Source organism: Vidua macroura, chromosome 1, assembly GCF_024509145.1.
Source record: "Vidua macroura isolate BioBank_ID:100142 chromosome 1, ASM2450914v1, whole genome shotgun sequence".
NCBI lineage: Eukaryota > Metazoa > Chordata > Aves > Passeriformes > Viduidae > Vidua > Vidua macroura.
The window spans coordinates 22,464,598-22,482,700 of NC_071571.1; the positions used below are offsets into that span (position 1 = coordinate 22,464,598).

The 18,103-nt window shown below is 35.1% G+C and overlaps 1 protein-coding gene across 1 annotated transcript in view; it reads left to right on the forward strand.

Annotated features, from left to right (window-relative positions):
• Window positions 1-18,103, forward strand: part of LOC128814170 (GTP-binding protein 10-like) — a 60,126-nt gene that overhangs the window by 7,023 nt on the left and 35,000 nt on the right. Inside the window, exons 7-22 of the mRNA XM_053989779.1 lie at window positions 747-896; window positions 1,021-1,198; window positions 1,939-2,059; window positions 4,035-4,083; window positions 4,169-4,290; window positions 4,768-4,984; window positions 5,858-6,022; window positions 7,244-7,362; window positions 7,792-7,910; window positions 8,945-9,026; window positions 10,378-10,570; window positions 11,097-11,234; window positions 13,374-13,450; window positions 14,010-14,204; window positions 15,175-15,261; window positions 17,033-17,131. Coding sequence (XP_053845754.1) covers window positions 747-896; window positions 1,021-1,198; window positions 1,939-2,059; window positions 4,035-4,083; window positions 4,169-4,290; window positions 4,768-4,984; window positions 5,858-6,022; window positions 7,244-7,362; window positions 7,792-7,910; window positions 8,945-9,026; window positions 10,378-10,570; window positions 11,097-11,234; window positions 13,374-13,450; window positions 14,010-14,204; window positions 15,175-15,261; window positions 17,033-17,131 — 2,111 coding nt within the window. The remainder of the gene's footprint in view (window positions 1-746; window positions 897-1,020; window positions 1,199-1,938; window positions 2,060-4,034; window positions 4,084-4,168; window positions 4,291-4,767; window positions 4,985-5,857; window positions 6,023-7,243; window positions 7,363-7,791; window positions 7,911-8,944; window positions 9,027-10,377; window positions 10,571-11,096; window positions 11,235-13,373; window positions 13,451-14,009; window positions 14,205-15,174; window positions 15,262-17,032; window positions 17,132-18,103) is intronic.

Genomic DNA, 18,103 nt, shown 5'->3' on the forward strand with positions numbered 1-18,103 from the left:
TGCCAAAGTCTGACCCTACAGAGTTCACTTATCTTTAAAGTAATTCAACTTGGAGCCTATCAGAGTGTGTGCTTAGTTAAACCTCATTTCACCATGTGCATTATCTGTATTTATCAGTCTTGTATTTAATGACATTTGATATATATGTGTGTGTGTGTATATATACACATATATATTTTTAAGCTGCTTAAGATAAACTTTGCTCTCATGAGTTATCATAATATAAAAATAAATATAAATTTATTTTCTCAATGCTTCACCTTCCCCATAATTCAGTAATGAAATACAGATTTGCATATGCATGGCCAGGAGTAAAAACAGGGACGCACTAGAAGGTCAACCTTGTAAATCAAAGTTTGGATTTTGATTTTACTATTTTAAGTAATATGATGATAGAATGCAGTAATTCTCTAGTCAACAGGCTAATGAAGAGAACTAGGTTACTGATGACTGAAGAAAGTTTTTCACTTCTATAGCCCTGCTTTTGCTTTCATTGTCTAAATTCTAAGAAGCAAGTAATTTGTTTCTATGGCATTGAAGTCTGCTTGAGGGTGAGTCTGTTGTATACATTATAGGCACTATTCAGATATAAGAAAAGCAGCTCTTGAGTATTGCATTGTTTTTCTTAACTGCTTGAAATATAATACTCAATTTTCAATCCTTTCTTAAAAAAGTATGAACATTTTATGAAGTAATCAAAATTCTGAGTATTTACTGCATTTTAACTAAAGATATTGTATGTGCAGGTTACCAGCCAACAAGTCCAAACTATAAAATCCGGATGGCTGAAGCAGGAGGATTAGCAGAAGCTCTTGTTTTGTCACTAGCATTAGTTGAAAATCAACTTACTGAGAAGTTGTGGGTACTTAAAGTTCTCCAGCATCTTTCTACCTCTGGTTAGTACAAACTGTTCTTTCAATAGTCTCATTACCATTGATCTTAGATCATTTGTTCTCTGAACATTCCTGAAACAATTACTGACCTATAGAGAATTAATTACTGTGCTTTATATAATTTCAGGAATAAGTTGTGGACAAATGGTGAAGGCCCAAGCAGCCAGTAGGCTTTGCTTGTGTCTAAATGGTGCTGACCCCTCAGGAGAGCTGGTGTTCCGTTCCTCAGATATCCTATGGAACCTGCTAGAAAAAGCCTCAAAAGAAGAAGTTGTTAATCAGCTCAGAAGCTTGGAATGTGTACAGTAAGTACAGGGAGCATTTTATGAATTAATTTTGTAATTTTGGAGAAATCTGGAGCATGCTGTTGTGTAGGATTTTGTTTGAAATTAACTGAGAGAAATGCAAATGGGTCTCTGATTGCATCCTCATTAAGTTTTCAGTATTAACATAGTGGTTGCTGTTACAGGGCAAGAAAAAGGTGATCTGCTGCATAGTGCAGGAGGCTCTATCTATTGCTTTGTACAATAGAAGAGTTAATTGCAGCATTTTGAAGTTCCTATATTAGGCTTAACAGACCAGTATTCCTTCACTGTTGAAAGGCTGATGTTACAAAATTACAAGGAATTTCTATGCCATGATATACAAGGTTTATTTCTAGATCCTCTGCTGGAGTAAATAACAGGTTCTTCCTTAGTGAGTTAGACTGTTTCAACTATTTAAGATTGGATTATTTCTTCTCAATAATCATTCAGTAATGTCCAGCTCCACATTTGAGTAAATACTGTCTTTGTATTAATTAATTATAATACAAAGAATGGAAAATGCAATTTTTAATACATGCATCTTTCATCTACAAATAAATAGGATGTCTAGTGGTACTCAAGAGAATCCACTTCATAATAAAGTTTTAAGTTATTTCTCTTGTAGTTAAACCCTAAGGCTTTGAAAAGTATGATGCTGAATGAGGATTCATATATGTAGAGCTGTCCAACATTAGAATATCAAAGGGAAAGGTAAAAAATGCATTTCATTTTCTTTTAAGTGCTTTGAAAGAAGTATTTGTAGACCTCATGTGTGGCTTCCGGCACTGTGATTATCAGCTACGGAATGACCTCTTGGTGATTGCCACATTGCTAGCTGAAAACCCTGCAGTACCTATGATTGTAAGTATTTAGAGTTGTATTCCAGAGACTAATAACTTCTCCTTTGCTTTTATAAGCTTGGTATTCTTCCCCATTAGGGTTCTGATATTTTTTTCTCCTGTGTCTCCAGTGCTTTTTTCTTTCTTGGATTTGCTGAGCAAGAAAACATTTCTTCTTTCTGCAGTTGTCTTTACCTCAAAGAGATTTAAAATCTGTAGGTCATTAGCCCAGAATACTAGCATCAACCTTATTTAATACGTAGAAAATCACATTAACGTTATTTATGCAAAATTTAATGTTAATTCTTGTATTCTTGTATGGATTCTTGAATGTGCCATTCTCCTAAAATGAGTTTTGCACTAAATCTCATTTGTTGTTTGAAGATGTAGGTTATATTCAGATGACCCAAATTAAATGTGTTCCTCATAACTGGGAACAAGAAGGGTGTCCAAAAATCAGCTCAGGAGCTCTAAGTAAGATTCTGAGAAAATAATTACTTAGGTCCTGTTAATAAGAGGCACATACATTCTTTTAAAGACTACGTCACATAATGCACTACCATGACTTGCCTGAAATGTAGATGAGTCCTTCTTCTGTAATATTCTAGAATTTTTATGAGAAACCTGCAGAGAAATTAACTTTATATAGACATTAATATTGCTTTAGTCTCTTGTTTTACGCTTGAGACTTACAGCTTCAAATGAAGTTGTGACATACATACTGAATAATTAAGCAATCATATCCCTGTGGATCAATTGGCTGTTCTGGAATATATTACTTCCCTCTTGAAGAGAAGTTTACCAATTGGCTGTATTACTAAATGAAGATTACAGACTTTTCATTCAAGCTTTTTATTTAACACCAAATAGTATGAAATATCTGTTACACTGTTGCAGCAATGTATTGGATATCTAAAACATTCAAACTATTTATCTGGCTGTAGAAACAGGGCATTTTATTCCTACAAAATAACTAAACCAGATATGTATCTTTAAGTCCTTATACTAAGAGGAAGAAAAATTGTTTCTATGCAAAGAAAATATTAAAACAATTTAATTTAGGTTCTTTACTCTCAGCCTGCCTAGAGATTTTACAAGGTATAAATATCAGGTAGAAAAAACATTAACATTACTGTTTAATTCTGCCTTTATAGATAATATTAGAGTAATTTGCTTCAGAATGTTCCCTTTTCTTCTTAATATACTATTCAAGCAACTTCAGTTTTGTATTTTATATAGTTCACAAATCAGTACAGGAGTCTGAGCCTTTCAAAAGGAAAAGTTTTCTCATCATAAGCAAACTGTAAAATTTCTGTAAAGTTCCTAATGATATTATTATCTTTGTGTTAGAAAAAAAATGGTTTGCTAATTGCTTACCTCACTAACAACACTCTTTTTCATCTAATGTGCTGCATAGACATCTCCTGGCTTTGGTCCTATCCGTAGTTATATTAGACATTATTGTCGTTCTGTTAACTCTCTAGGAGCTGTGATTTACAAGATTGTATTTCTTAGCTTTTCATATGCAGTATTGGTAAATTCTTCTTGCCCATACATGCAGTTTTCATATGCTTACTTGTAAATGCTCTAAATTTTAAGTGCATTGGTATGCACAACTGATACCACAAAATTATATGTACTGATGACCTTGATGTAAAACATGACCAAATGCATTTTAAAAAACAGCTCTAAAAACACTGAGAATATTTTTTTGTGTTAGATTATAGTACTGAATGCAAGTATTTGGGACTTCCCCACAGAAGTTCAGACTTGTACTGAATGAAACATGGGTTTCACTGATTGTACCCTTAGGACTGCACTTATTTATTGTTGTATAATGTACAAATGGTTGTTCTCTTCTTTGATAAAATTCTGTTTATTCTGCCACAGGATACATTAAATTTTGTGTTCTGAAGAAAAAAGTCAAGTCAAAAATAAATCATAAGTCTTAATTTCACTGCAATTTAATTAATGTATGTTTTTTGAATGCCTATTAGGAAAGTGGATTTGCAAAGGTCTTAATAGTACTTGCAACATGTCCTGAAGGTAAGAGATTCCATACTGCATAATTACACAATTTTTTGCTTTTAATTATGATTTTTTTTAAACTTACCTACCATTTTCTTCATAGTTAAACTTCCCAATCCCTTGGTAAAGGGTTTTAAACTTACCTACTCATATGAGGATTTTGAGATGAAGAAGTTACTATTTAATGTATTAAGAATCTTCTCTAAAGACCCATCTGCTGCACAGGTAAGTTGTAACAGAATAGAAATAATAATTATAAAAAAAAAAAATACTAAAGAATCATGAGACTATTATTTATCTGTCCATCTACCATAGTCCAGTACACTGAAATTATCTGTTCTTCAAATCAAGAATTCATACACAGCCTCAGACCAAGCCCTGCTGTTGGAAAGCAGCCTACAATTCCTATTTTAGAAAGTTACGAACTTAGACCACGCTAGGAAAATTGCTGACAAGTGACTTCAGAGCATTATTGAAATACACCTGAAGAGCATAATAAAATTTAGCAAACCACAATCTCTGGGAAAGCTACAGAATATAAAAAGAGTTTGCCTGTACTTGCAGTGTTCATGACATATTTTCTCAATAAATATGTAATTTTGTTGGTGTAGGGCAGATAAAGTTGACTCACCCTTTAGATTTTTCTTACTTGCATGTGAAACCTGTAAACTGTCTCTCTTTTTCTTTGTCTGGATTCTGCAGCTCCTCAGTGAAAATCATGTGATGCCAGCTTTGCTTTATTATGTAAAACAAAATCAAAAGCCTGGATTTCCTGACTGGTCTGCTGCCCAATATGAAGAATTACAGCTTCATGCAATTGCTGTTTTAGCTTCAGTGGCTCCTGTGTTAGTAGACAAATACTTATCCTGCCAAGCGAATACTCTTCTCCTTATGTTTCTAGAATGGTGTACAGGCCAAGGTCAGTGGGTACTTGTGGCTTTCACACACAGGTAACTTCAAAACAGCTCAACTGAGCCTACTTTCTTTGACAGGAAAGGAAAATGTAAAACTCATGATGTCAGAATGATTCTTTTTCATAGGCCACCTAGGAAACAAATGTTTCCAAAAAACAATGAACCATCCTTTTTTTTTTCTACTGAAAGATGAGCTGGTGCCCCTCTCCCTGTGTACCACTATACTGATATTCCTTCAGACAAACACTTCTACTGTCTGTATTTTAGGTAAGTCAGGCCCTTTCCTTGTGGCAAGAAGTCCAAGCAGGAATTCCTGCCATGGGACAGGACATGTTAATTCAGAGTCGTACATAGTGAGACAGGTTCCAGACAACAGCTGGCATCTGGGCATCAGATAAGAGTGTGGGCTAAGCAAAAATATAACTAAGTGCACTCAGTTTTATTGACCAGATTTCTAAGGATAGGTATTTTTCCTCGTAAAATTGGTATGTCTTCCTAGGTTTCCTCAGAAATTTCCTAAGAAATTTTTATTTGGGTTGAATGGAGATCAAAAGGTGGATATTAAATGTCATACTAAACATAACATATTTTGAGTTTATAAAACTGCTCATGAACCTAGTAAGGTTAAAAAATGTATAATAATTTTAAATGTTCACCAAAATGTTACCTTTCTTATGCATGTAAAAAGTGTAGTTCTACACAAAAAGGTTTATAACTAGATGGTTTTAAACAAGAATAATTTCTAACTTCAATGGGGTTTGGGAGTTTTTGTTGTTGTGTTTTGGGTTTTGTTTTGTTTTGTTTTTATTTTTCCTGAGCACATTATTCTGAACATAGATTATCTGCCAAAACCAGTATTTGTTGTGATTGCTCCATAGATCCTTTCTTTGGTCGAGGTAACAGTTTCCATGGAACAGGTGGTCGTGGCAACAAACTCGCGCAAATGCGCTACAGCCTTCGAGCTCTGAGATCTGTTGTGGCCCTCTATGATGATGCTGTGAGCATAAATTTGTGTGACCAGGGAGCAATTAGCCAGCTACTGGGTAAAGCACAATTTGTATTGCTGTTCTTTAATTAGTACATTTCTGTACTGAGAATGTTCATGCTTTTTGTGTGCCGTGCTTTTAGTGTGTCCTTTGACTGCTGAAAAACTAAAAATCCTCTACCAATTAATCCAAGATGTAACTGATTTGATGTTAATTTTTTTTTCCATTTCAATACACATCAAACGAGTTAAGCAAAGCAGTTTTAAAAGTTTAGATGTTTAATTTCAGAGCAAAAGCTGTCCCTTCTCACTTTGTGTTACTGCATTTGGTAGATCCTGTTTTCATTGTGGCAGTCCCCAGAAACTCCAGCCCATGAGTATTTTTCCACCTAGGTCTATCATGGTGTTGCTTTCCACAACTCCTCTTAGCATAGAATAAAACTAGTAACAAGGTACCTTTATATGAGCAATGTGAAGGAAAAAAGCAGAATAAAACTGCTTAATCACTACTCCTGCAATTTTAGAGTATTTCTTGTTCAGTAACACATACCTACTGTTAAATTTGGTTTAAGTTCCAAAACAAGCTGGTTTAAGTTTTTCTTACAATAACAGAAAGTTTTCAGTACTCTGAAGGAAACAAAACAGAAAAGATCCTTTGGAATTCAAAGAATATGTTCTAACAAAAAGCCTAGAAACAAAGTATTTTATAGCCTTGTTTCAACTGCAGTGAAAACTCTTGAAACCTACAGCTTTTAGTGAAAGCAAAATTATTAGTATACCTTACATATCAGAATCAAGTAACTTTTAGTTTAGGGGAGAATTTGTGTATGAATGGCCTCTTACACATAATGGTTCCAAGGCTGATTTTCTCAGCAATGGTGGTATTTCATGTCTTTCCCACATTTCCACTGCCAGTTCAAACATTTGTGAAGCTGTGGAGTAGAGTGAACCAGCCAGTTTGTTGTCTTTTTCTAAGAGTTCCTTAATTCATATCAGTTCCCTGAATTCCTTACACTGACGCAATATAAGGGGCAGCACAGAGTATGAACAAGGGGAAGTCAGTGCAAGCTGCTGTCATTGTCACCAAGAGTAAAGGCCATGAAACTGCAGCATCAGAGTGCTGCACTTCTGGAAGCTATTATTAAAACATAGGAGATAAAACTGAACTTACTTTAATAATCCTTTCATATAAATTCGAGTTTTGTAAAAAGCAGCAGCTGTAATAGAATTTTGACATGTGTATAGAGCATTCATATATATAAAATATATCCATTTACAGACATCTTAAAGTATGCAGCAGACAAATCTAAAGAAAAAGAAAGTACTGTTGTGCTGGAAATCCAAGCTGACATATTATTTATTTTGTCTGTTCTCTGTGAAAATGATGTCCACAGAAAGGTATGTATCTTTCTACCTTATACTGTGCAGAAAATGTCAAAACATATTATATTTTCTTTTAAGGGACACTGCTTTTTATGTGTTTTAATTGAAAAGCAGATGTCAATTGTAGTTCATTGTTAAAAAGTCATGTTTCTTGACCCAGCTAAAATATCAAAACACTCAGAAATCCACTAGCAAGTGTTGAACCTATTTGATTGTTAATTTACATTATTTTGACATGGATATATGAAAATGTGTTAAGAGATGAATTAGCACTTTGGAAAAACTGAAAATCTTTCTTCCTATGTGTACATCCTGCTCTAACAAGTGGACCAAATTTATTACAATATAAATATTTACATTTCCTATTTTCCATTGTATTTTCTTACATGTTTAAATTTAGTAAATATGGCTTAAGAAACATTGCTTTAATTAACATTTCAACAGGATCTCTTCAGCTGTGAAGGAATTGGTATACTCATCTCATTCTTTAAGATGGACCCAAGGAAGTTGTATTGTGGATTAGGCCACAATTGTCTCCTCCTCAGTGCACTCGACTGCTTGTGGTTAGTGAACTATTTTAGCAGCAGTAAATCAGAAAAATGTCAAGTCTTGTATTTTAGGTCTGCAATGCTATGACCTTTCTCTGCACATACAGGCCTTTCTTCTGTTTATAATGTATACTAATTCTTCATAAAATTTGACTAATTAAAAATTATGCAAAAGAAATGGAATACACTGCATGTAAGATTTTCTAAATATGGATTCAGTGTGACAACCTCACTCCCCACACAGAGTGACCTCCAGACACACAGAGTGACTCAAGACTTTCTAAGAGAGGCATATGGTTAGAGTCTGTAAATAACTTTAGAGAGGTAAACAGCAGGCAAGAATAAATCAATATTGGCAAAAAAACTATGTAAACATAAGAATTGTTTGTAAACTGGCTATATTGGGCTAGAAATATTTTAAAGATTGCCAATACATAGGAGGAAAACAAAAACTTAATTTTTTTTAAGGCAGAGGTTGATAAATACATTAAAAATCAAATATGTTTGCTACGAGAAAATACTTATGCTGGAGCTCACTTTAGTTTCTCTGTTAATGACCATAGCAGAGGAAGTAAAGAAGCAACAGCAACATGAATGCTGGCTTTATGATCATTTTAATCTGGGAGAAGCAAACTGTTGCCAAAAAAAGTCTTGCTTGACTCACCCGCTTGTTTTTGCTGGCAGAAATATCCACACAGCCCTACAATAAACCAGATTAGGGACATAACCTGGTTACATTTTAAACTCGTTTACTGAGTTAGTTTCAGTTCAAATACATACTCCAGTTCATTGAGAGCCTGCCAAATTTATCAGGCTGTTTCAAGGAAGGTGTGCCACCTGCAGGAGAAGAAAGAGCAGTCAAGCAGGGTATATTTAGAGGTGTAAATGAAAAGGCATGTGAAACATGATTTTTCTACTCCCTGAAGGTATGAAGCATATTACATATTGCATACCAAATGGTATAAAATTCAGCAAAATAAATTAGATGATTGTAGAATGTTCAGAATCATAACAGTGTTTCTACATAAATGAAATTATTTCTGTTTAAGGTCCTGTGTCATTGGATGTTACATTGCAGAGGACTCTTTTATTGAAAAACAGGGCATTTTTCTCCTTCTGGATTTGTTGGCAGTAGGTATTTTTATGATTGGTTTTATAGAATGAAAGCGTAGGAAAACAACATGGCAAATTGTGTTATTTTTTAGCAGTATCTCCTAAGACTGGTATAATACAAAAATACAAACAAAGTCAATCAAAACTAACAAAAACAACCAAAAAAACCCACAAAAAAAAAAAAAAAAAAAAAAAAAAAAAACCAAAAACAACCCAAAAAAAACCCACAAACAAAAAAAAATCTCAATTATATTTAATTTCCTCAGACAGACCAGGATATCTGCTCAGAAATTATTGTATAGGTATATTTTTATACCTATTTTTTAATATATTTTTTATATTTTAATTATTGTATATTTTTTTAACATGTATTTGACAGAGGGAGTTTTTAATTTAACAAAATTAAACTATTTTTGAAAAGAAAACCCAAACTATGCTCTCAGTTTGCATGATGTCTCTCTTTAGAAAAGCACTTCAGTTCTTCATATTGGAAGTTAGTAAGAGCACTTGATGGCTTTAACAGTATTTATGTTTGAAGTTACTTTGTACATGTATCTTGTGTGTATAGCTACTTCTGTGGATCTTGGACATGGAGCTGGCACAGACATTTCACCTCTTATGAAGTAAAAAGGCACCTTTTCCTTGGGTCATTCACTCCTCATTCACATGGTTGTGCTGTCAGCCGCTGATGTTCTTGCAGTGCAAGGCTGCAGACCCTCAGAATAACAGAATCAGAATGGCCTGGGTTGGAAGGAACCTTAAAGATCATCCAGTTCCAACTCCCCTGGCCATGGGCAGGGCCACCTTCCACTAGATCAGTTTGCTCAAAATCACATCCAGCCTGTCCTATCCAGCCTTCAGGGTTGGGACATTCACAGCTTCTCTGGGCAAGCAGCCTCAAAGGAAAGAATTTTTTCCTGATATTTAATCTAAACTGACCCTCTTTCAGTTTGAAGCCCTTGCCTCCTCTCAGCTGCTGCCAAAAGATCTGGCCACAAAACAGAAGGTGTGTTGTGAGGTACTGCTCAGCCTCTGCCTTCCGAGTTCTGTTTCTTACAACAATAAACCTTGGTAGCAGTGTGTTCTCCAGCATATGATCGTAGAGCCATGTACACAGAATCTACTGTGTGATTCTACACACAGGAATGCGTCTTATATGATCCTACCCTCATGTTCCTTGATTTATGGAACTTTGCATAGCAGGATCCCAGAAACTTTAAGGATTTACAAGCTTATACATGAATTTTGTGCAAATACTAGTGATGAATAGCTTGCAGTTACTTGATTACATAGTACACAATTTCTCAGAAAGAAGACATCATTGTGTTTTGAACAGTTTAAAACTTTCTTTACTTTGTCCTTGATAAAGTTAAAGGAAAAGAACCTGTGCAATATAATTCTTGGAATCTTGGTTGAATTTTCTGACAAGCCTAAAACCGCTTTGCACATGAGTATCTGGCGAGGGAAGAGAGATCAAACAGCAGCTAACCTTCTAATACAGTTATGGAGACAGGAGGAGTTGGACTTGGGAGTCAGACGGGATCAATATGGAAGGATTGTTGGTAAGTTTTATGGTGCATGTGGAACTGTGAGCAGTCCAGTAAAATAATGACATTATTTGCTTTTGTAGTCTGAATTCTGATGACAGTAAATAACAGCATTTATAACTTTACACTATAAGTCTTACCAAACCTAAAATATCTTCCATTTCATTTATTTTAATTTCATTTTATTTTTTCATTTATTTTCATTTTATTCTGGCCAGTATATGGCATTTTCTACATCAGCTGGGAATGAACCAAGTATTGAACAGAACCATGGCCAGCTTTTCTAATGCTAGACAGTTAAACTGCTTAATTTCTTCCACGAAAGGCATTGTGTTTTGTTCTATGTGGTAAAAAGAAGTGAGTGCTGTTCTCACAAATTTTTAGTCATGCTAATTAAAATTTCCTGACCCAAATTATGTTCAAACTCTTGGCCAAACAATCAAAATTATTTGTGTGTCCACAAAGTAAGACAGATTTCCTCTAAGTCTGGGAACATACTACTACTTCATTCTTCTACTCTGGTTTTGTGTTTTTATATTAGACACCAAGAGACCTATTGCTACCAGCTTCCAGAAACAGCAAAAGGTCATTCCACTGCCTGCCAGCTGTCCCAGTTTTGCCATCATGGAAATTTCAGAGAGCATACGGGCAAAAATTTATTCATTGTTTTGCAAGCTAGGTAAGACAAATCAGTTGCCTTGTTAGTGTCATATTTGTCATTAAACTGAACTTACCAATAAAGTCACTGTAAAACAAAAAAAAAACAAGGTCAAAGGAAACATTGTGATTCAGCATCAGAACTCTCTAATTAATAAATGCTTGGTTGTTATGTTTTTTAAAAAAATCCTTCTTTATTGGGATTTCAAGACTTCCCGACTACTTTGCTGTCCCTATCACCAGGAAGAATCTTTTTAGGACTAAACCTAAACTTTGCTTGAAATTCTCTGCAATTTATTTTCCCACACACAATAGATTTTTCACGTATTTTAGCACTTGTACATTTATTTCTCTAAGTTGAGAAAGATATTACTCATTGATTGCATTTTCTAACATAATCTCTAATTATTCTTTTTTTTTCTGTAGTCTTTCCAATTGAATCAAATTCTTCTTGGTCTGTAGTGTCCCAAAGCTGAACAAAGTACTCCAGCAGAAATCTCACAGCCAGATAGAGTTATGTTACTCTACACATCTTGTAAATAAACATTCAGACACAAATGTAACAATAGCAGTATTCCTAGTGGCACGATGTTTGCTCATTCAGCTTAGAATGTTGTACAGGTGGCTATTCCTACAGTTAGAATTTTCTGTTTGTCCTTACTGAATTAAATTCTGTGTTTTTAGATAATTTTTCTGAGTGGCAAGATTAATTTGCATTTTAATATTTTCTCTCAAAGTGTGGCAGTCCCTCTTAATTTTTCTTTGTTTGTACACTGAACTCATTATACCCTTGTCTTAAAACCTAGACTGAACTCAAGATAAGTGATAAATTCTTCCACATCCATGAGATTTTTTTTTCTGTCTGTATACAAAAGTTGGGTCTTAGTTTTCAGTAATTCATGTTGGATATTAATTTGGTTTACTGTTAACATTTAGCTGCATAAACGTTATTTATCTAATTATTTCTTTCATGGGTTTTTTTAGGCTTATTTTTGTTTTCATGTCCATCCTCTGCAGTTCAAAGATAATCAGTAATTGTTGTTAGATTGCTTCAGCCAGTTCTCTGCTTTACCTAGAGAATGAGCTGGTTTGAAAACATCCTTAGTTTTTCTAATAATCTATAGCTACTTGCTCCTCTGTTGTAACCCAGGTTCTTACTAATTTTAGTAATGTTAATTATATTAAATGTTGGATCACAGCTGAATTCTTTACTAAAATAAAAAGGCGTAAGATTTTCTTTCAGCTTTCTCCTGTATTCACAGATATCCTCCACGTTAGTTATATACATTGTACTGTCTCCTGTGAAGTACTGAATTATATGAAAGTAGACAATAACATATGGATATATAGTCTTTTGTCAGCAACTTCCTCTTACTGTTAAGCTCCATAACAGCCTGTAACACGACCATCTAGAAAATCAGTGGTGGTAAATGGTCTTTATTTACAGTATTTCTTAGCTTTAAAACATGATGTAATTATTCTCTAGATAGATGCTACTTTCCCAGTTACCACACAGATGATATGATGAAGTCTAGAAAGAGATTTGATAGACTATATTTAATTTTTTTTAATTAAGTGCCATTATCATTCAATGCACAAACAAAAAATTTAAAATAGTCTCAGCAATCATAGTTTCCTACCTTATTCTTTTACACATACTGGGAACAGTTTTAAAAGATGGAGTCATGATGCTCAAGGCATTATGCTGAAGACAATAATCTACAAGATGGAGGGACACCCTCATTACACAGCTTTGGAACAAAGCACTAGTATAATTTTCCTGTTGGCTACTTCACAGTTAAAGCAAACTGTGTTTTAAGCTGTTTGTCAGCTGAACTGCTGCCCCAGAACCTGTGATCAGTAGACTCAACTGTTTGTCTGCTTTAACAGAAATTAAGCCCTTACCACAGAAATGTAGCATCCTGGCCCACCAAGTGATTGGAAGGCAGACAGAGCCATTCATAAGTAAAGATTTTAGTACAGAGAGAGTGTATTATGGAGAAACAGGGGGTTTTTATCAGCAGAAAATGCTCAGGATCAAAAGTGACTGACTGGTGTGTATGTGATGAAGTATTGCATATGTTTATATGACAAATAAGGTTTTTAGAATATTATATTTTAAGATAAATTCATCATATTGATGTGATTAATATTCTTTTAGGTTTTGAAAATTTGCCTGGCCTATCTACTGAGGATTTTGTTACACTTGCTATTATACAACATTATCTTGATTTTAAAGTGAGTATAGTTCAAGCAAATAATACTATCGTACCTGCATTCCCAAAAATAACAAGTATATCTCTGGACACAACAAACAAATAACCCTTCAAAAGTTGTCCCCTATGTCACAAGTCACCTATAATTTCAGATAGTGAAAGCCAGCAAAAGAAGCAATCCCACTTCCAACATTGCATCATTCCCCATCTTCTTGCTTCATATTGCTACAAATATTTGTGACCATGCAGCAAGACTAGAAACTAATGCTAGTTAAAAATAACTCGGAAAAAAATAGTTTTAACTGTTTGCCAGATCAAAACAGGAATGTGCCAGGAGTAAGAAATTGGGGAAGGACTGGAGAGTAGGACTGCATCCTTGAGCAGTAAGGCTGCTTGGGAAGGCTTAGGGAAGCTTATCATGACTGAATCTGGCATAGTAGTAGTTCAGTCTAACCTTGCATAAAAATTCTAAGAAGTCAAACAACAATAATGAGAGAGATGGCTGTTCTATTTTATTTTTAATAATTGGAACTGAAGAATGAGATAAATACCAAATCTCATGGTGTATGTTTCGCACACAGATTGGAGAGGTTTGGAGCGAAATATCTGCAGAAATAAAAGAAGAATTCAGGCCTGTTAAATCAGATGAGAAAACCTTGAAATCTATTTCAGAGGAGTCAGAAAATACTGGAAAAACGGTTTTTGCTCTGCAGACTGAAGTGCTTAAAAGACAATACCACCAGGAAATCCAGGAAAAGAAAAAAACTTACAAGGAAGTAAGACAAAGGAGTATTTAAATAAGGAAAGCCCACCTAAGCGTTTTTTTTTTTCCATTCATATGCAGATTTTCTTATTATATAATGTTGAGAATCCTGTATGTGAACGCTGCTTGAAAAGTTTTAATCTGTCTCAGCAGCCAAATTTTAACTTTAAATTAAATTAGGTTAACCTCAGTCCTCCCAGCTTCTATAAATTCCACAGAATTTAGAGAGCAACATGAAAAAATGAAGCAGTATCATCAGTGATGCATCAGCAATGGGGTAGCAAGAAATGATCATTATTTTACTATAGAGTTGCATCCATGTTCATCTGTAGCAGATAACAATACAAAGTACCTATTACAACTACACCTGCTTCTTAAAATGAAATATAAATCTCTATTATAAGCTCCCTTTTTGAATATTCATGGGCCTTTATTACTTCAGAAAGTAGGGTTTTGTGCTTCCCAGCATGCTGAGAAGGAGAAGGTATAGACATTTTCCAGCTTTGGTTATCAAACATTTAATGGTTTTGTTCATCTGTTGTCTCACTCTCCCCTGCTTTCTGAGAAACAAGATCAGTTGGTCCAGTTGTCTGAAATGTCATGCTAGTGTTTTTGAGAGATTGTCCTGCATTATGATGACTGCACTTTTGTCACCTGAACTGATTCTATCTCTTTTATTCAGCATTTGACAGTAAGAATATACAGAATGTATTCCTGAAAGAGCTGGGCCTCATCCAACATACATGTTGGAAGAGAGGAAAATTAGTTTGCACAAAAACCTCTTTGTTTATAAGGACAGTGCATAAGTGCAGTTTTTAAAGGGCAAGTGCTTTACTACATTATTGTCCAATCTCAGGTGAGAGGGATGAGCTAATGTAGCCAAAGGGGTGGAGATCAACGTGCTTTTCAAATGGCACAAGCAATGAAATCAGAAGAGATCTGATACCAGCATTGTGTTGCATGCTGTGTCATTTATATTACAGATCCAAGCTACCTATGAACAGAGAGAACTGATAAATAAATCTTGGGAAAATTTCTTGACTCAGACATTGAACTATGAGGCATTGAAGGCAAGAAACCTGATGGAGCAAAAAATTTACAATCATGGTGTACTTACAATAATTGTGAAGTTCCAAAAACATTTCTTAATGAATTATAAGGATATTCAAGCAGAAGTGATATTAAATGTTATATTTACACAGACATAGAAGAAGTAACCATAATTTGTATTGGAAAAGTTATACCATCTTTGATTCTTCTGACTACAATCACAAATTGGGGATCAATACTATCACTTGCAATTCAGGAGTGGATGTATATATGTGTATTTCTTCTAAAACTGTTGAAACTACAAGTCTGTTCATTCTTACTTTTCTTTATTTTTTCTAATTCTTCATTCTTTTTTTCAGTACAGCAAACATCTTTTAAGATGAGAAATATTTTGTGATGAAAGGAGTTTCTTCTATCAATATTTGCACTTTCCCAAAACAACATAGAAATGTTAGAGTCCTGGTTTGGTAACCAGACTAAGTTGGAAAATGAATGAAATCAGACTTAAAAGAAAAACTTTGGCAGCTAAATTTAATTTTTCTTCATTTCCCAAAGAACTTACAAAGGAGAACAATTTTCTTTCTATGCAAGCATCTCCCTGGCCTTTGGAAAGATGTATGCTAGAATTGAAATGAAAAAGGGATAGAAGAACTACAGACTCGTTAGTTTAAACTGAGTCGCTGGGAAGCTGTTTTAGGCACATGAGGAGGAAGGAGATTGGTATAGACTGTCATGAATTTACCAAGTACAAATAATGCCTTGCCAACATAGTTGCCTTCTGTGATAAAATTATTTGTTCTGGAAAAAGAGGAAGGGGGATGCCTGTTCCTTTGGTTTTAGCAAAGTTTTCAGCATGGTTGTGTGTGTAACATTCTTGTAGTCAAAATGGGGATACATGGACTAGATTACATACAGGTCAACTACAAACTGTGGGAAAAACTGGCTGGACTGATGGGCTCTAAAGGACAGTGGTCAGTGATTGAATTTTAACTAGTGGTCAGTTTTGAGTGATATTCCTCTGAGTTAATTATAGTATAATATAGATAATATAGTATTGATTTAACATTTCATTAGTGACTTGGATATTGAATCAGTATCCATCCTCATCAAGTTCAACATGTGAATGCCCCATGCCTGGAAATGTTTAAAACCAGGCTGGATGGGCATCTGAGCAACCTGGTCTGGTGTCCCTGCCCATGGCATGGGAGCTGGAGCCAGATAAACTTCAAGGTCCCTTCCAATCCAAATCATTCTGTGATTCTGCAGTTCTGTGACGCTGAGCTGGAGGAAGCAATCCATATGCTGGGAGGTAGGGTTGCTATTCAGAAGCTGGACAGATGGGCTGACCAAAAGCTCATGAATTTCAGAAAAAGAAAATGTGAAGTCATTCACCTGGGATGTATTGAGATTGTGTTGAGATGCCTCAGTACAGCTGGATTTGCCTGGAGAAGCGGCTGTGTGCTCTCAGTAGGGTGAAAGCTGACCGTGAGGCAGCAGTGTGCCCTTGTGGCCATGAAGGCTCACAGCACCAGAACAGAACAGAACAGAGCCCGCAGGTCACAGCAAGCAGTGATTCCCTTCCCACCCTTGCAGTGCCATGCCCATTTATTCTGGTTTTGGGTGTTCAGTACAAGAAGGAGTCAAAAAACAGGGGGAGGATACTTAGAATTAAAGGCAAATACAATTACAACTTCATTTACTTTGTCACGTTGTTTGTATATTTTCAAATGAGTGCAAATGACAAAATTAATGCAGATTGAAACAATTTTACCTTTTTCTGACTATCTTTAGAAAGCAAAAATGCTTCAGGAAACATTAATAGACACTTCCAGATCTAAGATTCAAAATGGACCAGAACATTCTACTGATATTCCAAAACTCCATACAACAGTAAGTAATCCTTCATAACACTTTTATTTTCACTAATTGGTAAGTGGTGTGGGGTTTGTTCTGGCTGTATACACACTGCTGCTTACACTTTCTTTAATAATGTTTATGTTGACAAGTTCCAAGTACATAGGAAAGAATCTGTATCTTCTGCAAATCTCCACTTCCCATTCTGACATAGCCTTAGACAAGCACTTGGCCAGAATGAGATTCAGATCTGCAGATTACTCTGAAAAAGTGTGGGCAATATGGGCCCTATGCTATGTAACATGTACCTGTCATGAGACAGCCATTCATGAAAACCTTGCTGAGGTCAAGACCTGCTCCTTTCATTGTTGAGTATAGTTGTGCAATCTTTGATACATCCATAGAGGAGTCCTTTATCATTAACATGTCCCTGACTGCCTGAAGATACACCACTTGTTGCATCTATGGAAAACATTTTGTTCTCATTTCTATCAGTTAATTGAAGTGTGAGAAAATAAAAAGCCTTTGTTAAGATCTAATTCACATGTAACAGCATATTTAGGTGTTGAGTATTGACAAAACGGGGGAATCCTCAGTCTGTCCAGTAAACTGTTTTTGAGCTAATTGGATTATTTCTGTGTAAGCATCACAGCAAAGGAGGATTTAAGGGGGATAGTTTCTTTGTTGCTTGTAAGTTACTCTTACATGTGAGGAAAAACTAAAAGGAATAAACATGAGGTGCTGTTCTCAAACTTGTATGAAGGCAAGAGATTCTATTTCGAGCTCTCTGGCATGAATAATAATGACAACCAAGTGGATGCAACTTGAAAAAGAAAAGAGGAAGTTCATGTTTGATGTGATGGAGAAGCAAGGAGCCTAATAGGAAGCAAAGGGATTGTTTTAGAGTGCTGGGCTAGGATTTTTCCCATATTATCTTAAACTTCAGAAAGATATGGAGAGACACATCTCTGAATGCAAGATGAAGTGGGCTGGAACAATTATTTAGGT